Raw genomic sequence first — 10,243 nt, 5'->3', positions numbered from 1 at the left:
CAACGAAAGCCATCTTTGTTTATTTAGTGTTAGAAACATTTTAATATTATATACAAATGGTAGAATGTATAAATATTCTAATCCAATCAAATACAATATAAAAAAATGTTTTATTTTATATTTAAAATGATAATAAAGCTCCATAAAAACCCTCCAAATCCACTCATTGGAATGTCCAATGTCACTCATTGCATTTTATTACTTTTTTGTATTCTTCAAATTACTACAAATACATTGAAGGGACTAATGTGGACAACCTTTTCTGAAATGGGACCAGATCCAATTGGACCAGCTGTGATCTGCTAAACGGGCTGTACTGCGAGTCTTTGGGGCGATATCACATGCTCCATCTTTATGCCAAGGATCTCCACATATAAATAAAACTGTGTTTCTTTACCTTTCGCTTGATCCATTCTTTTTTTTTTGTCCAACCATCTCACTAAAGGAGAAGTCTCTCTGGAATCATTTAGTTGCAGAAGATTTATCTTTTGTCATTATAATCTAAACTCTCCCCCACCCAAATCTTCTAGAGAACACTAAACTAGGCTTTCCGTATCCCAACGCAACAAGCTCTCCTCCCGGCTCGCGCTCACGTTTCCACCGTATTTTCTCTGAACAACGAGACTCTGTTAGACACAATAACAAACAGACCGCGATCAGGAGAAAGGTAAAGAGACTTTGTTTATTTCTCTGTCCATTCTATAATGTTATTATAGTTAGATTATAATCTGGGTCTGTCAGGGTGAAGGAAAGCAGAGGATGCCTATTGACCGGACACTATCGCCCCAAAGGACAGACTGCCTCCCACTTTAGCAGACGAAGGCTTTAGCATTCTCGCTCAATATTGGACTAATTTCACAAATTGTTGTCTACATTGGGGGGGGGGGGGGGGGAGAGAGAGAGAGAGAGAGAGAGAGAGAGAGAGAGAGAGAGAGAGAGAGAGAGAGAGAGAGAGAGAGAGAGTATTCTGGTATGATGGTGGGGGTGGATTGGAGGTTGAGGGCAGGAGAATGCGAGGCAGGATTGGTTGGAAGGTGGGAGGGAGGGAGAGTAGGAAAGAGGAGGGAGGGGGAGGGTAGGATAGAGGAGGGAGGGGGGAGGGTAGGATAGAGGAGGGAGGGAAGGAGGTATTCAGGGTAGGATAGAAGAGGGAGCGAGACAAGGTAGGATTGTGGGAGGGAGAGAAGGGAGGGAGAATGCATGACTGATGAGCTTGCAGGAGGAGCAGCAGTGCTGGCCCACCGGGTCAGTCCTGTCAGACGGAGACATTAACCAGGGTCAGGAGGGGCTGGTGGAGCAGACAGAACAGCCCTGGGAGCCCATTGGCTGCTGGGACTGAGGCCTCAGACAGCACCTGGCAGACCGCCTCATCTGGTTTGACCTTGTTTAATCTAATACAATGTCTAATCTAGTTAAATGTATCCTAATCCCATCTAGTTTTATCTAAAATATTATAATCTAACATAATTGAATCTAGTATCTCATATTATCTCATCTAAGCAAGTCTATTCTAATTGTATCTAATATGATCTTATATAATCAATGTTTTACCATGAAAGGTCCTCTTCTCTATATCATCAGAACAGGAGTATGTTTGTGTGTTTGTGTTAGTGAGCCCGGGTGAACAGTAGTGCCTCCCCTACTAGCCAGGCACTACTAGCCTTGCGCTACTAGCCAGGCACTATTAGCCTAGCACTACTAGCCTGGCGCTACTAGCCTCCCCTAGTAGCCTGGCTCCCCTGCTGCCGTCTGCTGCTCTGAGGATGAAGAGATACGGTAATAGAGTGGCTACAGGTCACAGGGTCACCGGGCTGAACGCACACACTGCATCATGATTCACTGTAATATTATTTTCGGTGTTGAGGGGGGGCATTTTATTTCCCTGTGTGTGTGTGTGTGCATGTATGTGTGTGCGTTTGTTTGTTTTGTGGCAACCCCAATGAGCCGGGTTCCAGGTACGAATCACACGTTTTCGCGGGTTAAGCCGCACTCGGCATTTATTGCATACAACTTAAATAATATAAACACGGTCTCTAGGGCCTCCGTGAGCCTCTAGCCGCTCACGAGCGCTTCTCAGCTGCCTCTCGCTTCTGGTCTTCTCCCAATGTCAGTCCTCCTGCTCCCTTTAAAATGGCTCCTCTGCCTCCGGCCAGGTGTCCCCCAATCTCGCTGATTGGGGAGAGAGTGATGCTCTTCGTCCCCACTCAGTGGGTGGCGGCGGTATACGCCGTCAATCACACCACCTCGGACCCGCCCGGGCCGAGGTTTAAGTGGCGGGATGCCACACTCCTCCACCGCTTTATTAGGCCCCCGGTAGTAGGGGAACCCGCCCATTCAGGTATCGCGTCGGGACAAGGCGGTGGCTGCGTCGTCTCCGGTTGCGTCGTCTCCGGCTGCGTCTTCTCCGGCTGCGTCGTCTCCCGCTGCCTCTTCTCGGGCTGCCTCTTCTCGGGCGGCGTTGTCTCTGCCGGCGTCGTCTCTGGTGGCGGCGGCTCTTGCGGCAGCGGTAGGGGCGACGGCGGCGGCGGCTGTCCCGTCCGGGTTCTGCATTCCGGATCGGTGGGTAGTTTTACCGGGGGGTTGTAGTGGGTTCTTCACTTCCCCGCATTCTCCACCATATGTGGCAGCCCGATACCCCAATGAGCCGGGTTCCAGGTACGAATCACATGTTTTCGCGGGTTAAGCCACACTTTATTGCATACAACTTAAATAATATAATCGCGGCCTCTGCTGCCTCTCGCTCCTGGTCTTCTCCCCAATGTCAGTCCTCCTGCTCCCTGTGGAGTGAGTAACACTGTTTTTAATAGCAGGCTAGCATTGCCCGTTGACGTGCGCTAGCCTAGCACAAGCGAACTCTGCAACTAGAAGGACTGAATGAAATGTGTTGAAAACTGTCCCCAGTGATAAAGAATACCAAAGCTCACTTGGGAATCAGGCCCTATGTCCAAAATTCCGAACTACCCCTTTAACATGCACATGTTATTGTGCTGTGGTGACCAAACATCTCCAACATCTCAGATCTTCAGATTCGTTGTCCCTCGGCTTTGCAGTGTGACCTAAAGCCTTCACAGTACAGGAAGAGACCCCTGGAACCCACGGACACCAAGAACAGGCTGTCATCATGAACAGCTTCCTCCATGGAGCTATGTCCATTGTGTGTTGACCCTACAGAGAGCGATCGGGAGGGGAGGGGGGGGGGGGGGGGGGGGGGGGGGGGGGGGGGGGGGGGGGGGGGGGGGGGGGGGGGGGCTGGGGTCAGGCACCATGCTGAGCCCTCTGCATGTGACAGTGGTGTCAATGAGGGGGTGGGAGATGGATGGTCTGCATGGTGTGTATGTGCGTGTGTGTGTGGTTTTGTGGAGTTTGTGTTATATTGCCGGTGACCATGTGACTGAGCCCTGGTTGGTGGAAGCTCTGTCAGTGGAGTGACAATGAGGAGGGAGTAGAAAGGAGATCAACAGAACACAAGGGTCCTCATCTCATGTATCAGTCTACCAGTCCTGTCTGTAACCACGGCCGGGGGAGTGCAGACCAGGCTGTGGCTCTGGCAAGTATGTGAGTCTGTCTCCTAGGATGTAACTCTATCTGCTAGGATGTAAGTCTGTGTCCTAGGATGTGAGTCTGTCTCCTAGGACCTAAGTCTGTCTCCTAGGATGTAAGTCTGTCTCCTAGGATGTGAGTCTGTCTCCTAGGATGTAAGTCGGTCTCCTAGGATGTAAGCCTGTCTCTTAGAATGTAGGTCTGTCTCCCCCCGACCCCCACCCCTCTTGCCCTAACCCCCACCCCTTTACAAATGGAGCCTCTTATTAACTGTGTCTTTACCTTTCCTCACCATCCCTCCCTCCATCCCTCCCTCCATGCCTCCATCCATCTACCCCTCTATCCATCCATCTGTCTTGGTTCAGGGAGTCATAGTTGATTTTATATCTGTTTCTCCATCACATGAAATGTTGCTGAACCCATCCCCCAACACACCATACCCCCCCCCCCCCCACACACACACACACACACACACACACACACACACACACACACACACACACACACGCACGCACACACATACCCTCCAGTTCAGTGCGGCGTATGGTGTGTATAGGTCCGGTCCATAAATAGACATGGAAAAGTGGAGAAGCTTGTGAGTGAAGGCGGCCATGTCCATTGCTGCTGTCGTGAGTTATTATGTGTGTGTGTGTGTGTGTCTCTGCACAGACGCATACACACACGCGCACGCACACACATTCTCACACACACGCGCACACACACACACACACACACACGCACACACACACACACACACACACACACTCACTTTCTGCGCGCTGCGAGAATAATGACTAATGGAACTTATCAATTCCTATCTTCAGTTTTGCCTAAATGTGGATATAGCCCAGATGGAGCCGTATAGGAGGACTCTCTCAAAGCCCTTAATAAAGCGGCATCAATGAGACGTCGTATTACGCGTCCGTTGCTCTCCATGGGACTGAGAGTGTCCCACCAGGGGAGGGGGGGGGAATGCCTTTCTGATTGAATGCCTTTCTGATTGAAAGGCATTCAATCAGAAAAAGGAATGCCTTTCTGATTGAATGCCTTTCTGATTGTTGTCAATACTTTGATCGGCATTGATCAAAGGGACAGAGATCGAACGCGACCCCCGGTGGGCGCGGAGGACCGGAGCGTTGTGATCTCCCCTCTCCTAACGGACGCCTGGCCGACAGGGCAGATCTTTACTGACAGCTCGGACTCTTCTAGGATCCCACACTCCAGAGGAATATTTTGTGTACGTTACTAAAGAAGAATGTCGGAGCAGCCGCCGCCCAAAGCATCATGGGAAATCACGGGACGGCTCGTGCACCGTCCGCACGCCGTAGGGTCGCGGCGCGTAATAAGGGGGCGGGACAGAAGTTGATTCGGCTTAATTTTACGTAAATGTCGGCGTTGTTTACAACATGGTAATGGCGGGTTGAGGAGACACACAGTAGTTCTGGTGAACTAGTGTTGTATTGAATGTATCGTTTTATGTAAGCAGTTCCCATCGGCTGAACTTCACTCTCCTTTAGCATCCGGTGGGGGTGGGTGGGGGGGGGGGGGGGGGCATCGGCTCGCGCAGTCAGCCGCGGTCGTTGCGGAGCCTCCCGCACATCACATATCCTCCCGCCGCTCGCCCCACTGACGGCGCTCCTTCTGGGGATCAGACGCGCTGGAGATGACGCTGTGAACCGCACGGTCACTGCTTCACGTCCTTCTGGTGTTTCCTTAATTTTTTTATCTTCACTTCACGCAACGAGGAAGAGGAAGAGAACCGCGTGAGAACTCCTTGCGCCGCAAGTTGTTCGGCGAGTCGGCCACACTGGAGGCAGGACGCGATGGCGGTCCCGGTGAAGAAAGCGTTCACTCTCTTGGTGATCACCGTGGCAAGTGAGTTATCCTTCTTTAAATCCCCCTGAACCACCTGGGAACGGGACAGTAGTCTGTATGGGACCGCTGGGGGGGGGGGGGGGGGGGGGGGGCAGGGGTGAGGCTGACTGAGACAGTCCATCTCTCCGTCACCCCCCGTCTCAAGGCTCAGCTCTGATCACATAAACATGTGCTACTACTCTGCACAGGGATTTATTAAACGTTTGTCAGATATCTGTGATATCCCAGGAGGATGTGTTGACGGAAGCCCCCTGCTGTGGTAATAGGCTATCGTTACGCTGCAAACCCAACGGCTGATAGTATTGTGCATGGTGTAGCCTGATGTTAGATAACGCTCCATACCATGGACTGCAATCGGGGACAAGACCTAGCACGTGATTCCAGCCCGGCTCAGCACGGTTAAATTAACTAACGCGCTCCTTCTGAACCACAGAGCAGACCCACGCGTGAACGATGCGCTCGAGTTTCTGTCACTTGCACACCAATCGGCCGTTCCTGCATTGTGGTCGTTTGTGATTTCTTGATACTGAGGCTTCCTGACCAAACAAGAACACATCAGACCAGTGGTTCCGCCTGCTGAGTCTCATTAAGCGCCACATGTACTGTGGGCGGCAGGGAACGTCAATCGAATGAACCCAACTGACTAATGTCCTTCTTAATGAGGCTGGATAGTGTATATCAGACCCATGTATTGATCCGGAGAATGCCCCTGCTGCTGAAATAAGATCTAGTGTTGCAGCGCAAAGTGTCTATGCATTTGAAGGTATAGCTCTATATCACGACGTGTGACTGGGGGACCGCCAGTCCAGACTGGGAGTCCCAGAGAAGGATCTCTCCATGGTGCTGGAAGGCTGAGTGAGCAGTATGTGTGGAGTAGAACCCCCCAACGTCATCACCCATTCTTGCATTATTCTTAATGATCGATTTGCAGCACTTTGAACAGTTGACATCAACGCACAAACTAGTGGACATAAAATAATCTGCAAATCCTGTTATGTAAAAACAGATTTTGTTATTCAGAATATTTGGGATTTCATTACAAAAAAAGCAATTTAAATGAAGAGACATTCTGTTTATTTGTATCATAGATTTATATTAATTGTATAGTATTTAAATCTAACATACTAAGTATAACACTTTGATTGAGTTTGCTTTTTTAATTCCTTCTGTGTCATCTTCCTTCCTCCCTCCCTTCCCTATTCTCTTCCTCCCTCCCTTTCCTATTCTATTCCTCCCTCCCTTCCCTATTCTCTCCCTTCCTCCCTCCCTTCCCTATTCTCTCCCTCGCTCCCTTCCTCCCTCCCTTCCCTATTCTCTCCCTCCCTCCCTTACCTATTCTCTCCCTCCCTCTGTTCCCGGTGTCCTTTGTACCTATGGGGGTCCCACCTGTGGTGGTCCCCACCTGTCCCCACCTGTGGAGGCAGCAGGGTGGAGGTGGTGGAGAAGGTGTCCATGTCTTCAGCCTGATCAGAGCTCACCAGGCTGGTCTTACCCATCTGTATCTAAACCCCTTCCCAGAGAGCCCTGCCCCTGCTCATGGGGTCTCTACCCCCCCCCCCCTTCCCCTCACGCTCCCCCACCCTGATCTCAGGCTCCCAGGTTCTGCTTCACCCTGGAACTTTGGCTTCTTTAATTCTTTCTTTTACTTCGGGTGGGGTTCTCTCTCTCTCTCTCTCTCTCTCTCTCTCTCTCTCTCTCTCTCTCTCTCTCTCTCTCTCTCTCTCTCTCTCTCTCTCTCTCTCTCTCTCTCTCTATCTCTCTCCCTCTCTCTCTCTCTCTCTCTCTCTCTCTCTCTCTCTCTCTCTCTCTCTCTCTATTCAAACCCCCTCCTCAGTAGCACACACTATACTGACAACCTGGATGAAATTTTTTGCCCATTGGATGCTGGTGCCAGCCAATGGGAAAGGAGAACAGAGATCATACGCTAACCTTATTTGACTAGTATGCGATCTTGGTGTCCCCACTACCTCTTCTGTTTATTATTTTTATTTTCATTGTTGCTCCTGGGAAATGCTAATTCCCATAATTAGCGGTCTTCGCTGCACAGGCTGGTTCTTTCCTTATGATGTGTCACAAAGTGAGAACAGTCTCATCCTCTCTCTTGTCAGGGGTCCAGTGATCGCCCGTTCAGCAGGCTTGGCAGGAGTTCAGCAGCCTCAACAGTCACTGATTGGTCACCGTGGCGACGGCACTAGGTCTGATTGTTGTTAGCGGTGGAATCATGGTGTCCGTAGGGGATTCGGTCTGTTCCGCTGCGCATGATTCATGAAGATTCAAAGATGTGTACATGGTGTAAAGGAGAGAGAGAGAGATAGAGAGAGAGAGAGAGAGAGAGAGAGAGAGAGAGAGAGAGAGAGAGAGAGAGAGAGAGAGAGAGAGAGAGAGAGAGAGAGAGAGAGAGAGGTGGAAAAGGGAGTGGGGCTGTTTGTGGTCATGGTTACATACATTATCTTCTCAGTTCTCTTGAGGTCTGACCTTTGACTCCCTCTGCGATGAGACTGAGGGTTATGGAAGGTGTCCCCAGCTGTGAATGTTGGGATGCATGGTTGTTTCTGTAGCAACGTCAGGACTATTGCTATTCCAGATGGCAAGGCATTGAATAATTGACTTTGTCAGCCTATCTCTGCTTGCAGAACAAAACAAAACGCGTCCACCATCGACGGCCATAGACATCCGTCTGTCCATTTGTCAGTTTTCCCTCCATCCTTTCATTCAATCGTTATCCATGCATCCATCTTCCATCCATCCCTCCCTCTGCCTGTCCCTCTATCCACACCCTGCCACAGTACTTATATATTATATATATATATATATATATATATATATATATATATATATATATATATATATATATATATATATAACACGATATAACCAGGTCTTAATATTTCTGTGGTTGAGGAAGAGGATCACCTTTGATTGTGATGCAGACTCCTGAAGTAAATGGCCTTCTTATTTTAGCTCAAATTAATTATTGAGATTGGGAGAGTGCAAAAGGCAGCATGTCTGTGTACGTGTATGTGTATGAGTGTGTGCATGTGTGTCTTTGTTTGTGTGTGTGTGTGCGTGTGTGTGTGTGTCTGTGTGTGTGTGTGTGTGAGAGGAGGTATCCTACTGAGCCCTTGTCTCAGGTGATCTGTCTAAGCTTACATCAGACTCGTAGACATCCCATTATCCTTGCGGTTACCTCTGTACGTCACAATGCAGCGCTGTGTCTCTAAACACGCAACCTATCCCTTTAGGACCAGTCTTAAACATAAAGGCTGATCTCATCCTACCGATGACGACTGGAGGAGTCTGTCATTAATGGGCCAATAGCTGCTCCTCTCATGCAGCCTCTCCATCTGGAACACAACATCTAGAATCCAACATGCTAGCGGCCAGCAGTAGTAGAACTAGCTGGATACACAGAGCTAGGCTACCATAGCCACCATTTAAAAGCTGGCGTACCCCTTTTGAAAACGGCTTAGAATAAAAGATTTATTCAAAAAGAATGTCATCTGATCAAGAAGCCTGTACAGTCTAGTCAACATGCATGTGGCGTGTCTGTCCAAGTCTTTGTGTTTGTGTGTCTGTGTGTGTGTGTGTTTGTCTGTTTATGTTTGTGTGTTTTCCAATGCTGTTCAGCATTATGTTCAACTGATGGCAATGCATTCTACTCGCCTGGTCGCCTGCATTAGTATAAGTGAGGGCATGTTTGCATGTTAGATGCTTGATGGGTACATTAGCATAGTCCCACACATGCACACAAACACACACACACACACACACACACACACACACACACACACACACACACACACACACACACACACACACACACACACACACACACACACACACACACATGGCAGGTTAAAGTTTAAAGTGTATCAGAATCGAATTGGATCACAATCTGTGTGTGGCTATATTTGATTTAAACTGTGTGGGCGGGTATATGCGTGTGCGTGTGTGTGTATCACGGCCGTGTGTGTATCCCGGCTGCATGTGTGTATCACGGCTGTGTGTCTGTACCCCCCAGCGGCCCTGGGCTCAGATGTGGAGGAGCGTCTGGTGAACCGCCTCCTGTCTCCTGACCGCTACAACAAGCTGATCAGACCGGCCGTAAACAAGAGCCAGCAGGTCACCATCTACATCCGCGCCTCTCTCGCCCAGCTCATCAGCGTGGTGAGAGACACACACACGCACGCACTCATGCATTCACGGCACGCACACACACACGTGCGCGTACTTACACACGCACACACACGCACACACAAACACTTAGCTACTTCTGTTAACACAAAGGTGTTTAACTCTCATCCCCTTCAGAATGAGAGAGAACAGATCATGACGACCAACTGCTGGCTTTCTCAGGTGAGTCGACGTCTGAGACATTTCCTGCTGTGCCTCTCCTATTGCCTTGTTGTTGTTTACTTTTCTTGCTGTTATTATTGCTGTTGTTTGTGGTGGGACTGGGATGTATATAAAAAATAAAAATAAAAATTGGCCACAACATCCGTACAGTGAAGCAAAATCAGGTGCACACAAACGCATCTGCAATCTACAAAAAGAGCCAAGCCATGCATGCTAATGCTACGCAGATGTATGTTGGCAAGGCCTTCACGGGCCAGTACAGCCCACTGCCCAGTTCACCCCCAGGTGGCAGGTAGCCATGTCAGCACGCTGCACATTGGAGATGTGCAGCTAGCCATACAGAAACACACATATGGACATACACATATTTGCTGAATTGCTTATTTACTTCTTGCTTCACTGCCTTCCTGCTGACTGACTGGATTACATCAGATATCCTCATCTGGGTTTCTTTCTCATGCCCCCCAAGATC

The 10,243-nt window shown here is 49.4% G+C and overlaps 1 protein-coding gene across 1 annotated transcript in view; it reads left to right on the top strand.

Moving 5' to 3' along the window:
• The first annotated feature begins 5,097 nt into the window (after window positions 1-5,097).
• LOC115552806 (neuronal acetylcholine receptor subunit beta-2) overlaps window positions 5,098-10,243 on the top strand; it is a 14,222-nt gene continuing 9,076 nt past the window's right edge. The window contains exons 1-3 of the mRNA XM_030369145.1: window positions 5,098-5,415; window positions 9,437-9,582; window positions 9,727-9,771. Of these exons, the coding sequence (XP_030225005.1) occupies window positions 5,364-5,415; window positions 9,437-9,582; window positions 9,727-9,771 (243 nt within the window). The 5' untranslated portion in view covers window positions 5,098-5,363. The remainder of the gene's footprint in view (window positions 5,416-9,436; window positions 9,583-9,726; window positions 9,772-10,243) is intronic.

This window comes from Gadus morhua, chromosome 10, assembly GCF_902167405.1.
Source record: "Gadus morhua chromosome 10, gadMor3.0, whole genome shotgun sequence".
NCBI classification, from domain to species: domain Eukaryota; kingdom Metazoa; phylum Chordata; class Actinopteri; order Gadiformes; family Gadidae; genus Gadus; species Gadus morhua.
The sequence above is the reverse complement of the archived record's forward strand: the minus strand, read 5'-3'. Positions and strand labels throughout refer to the sequence as shown.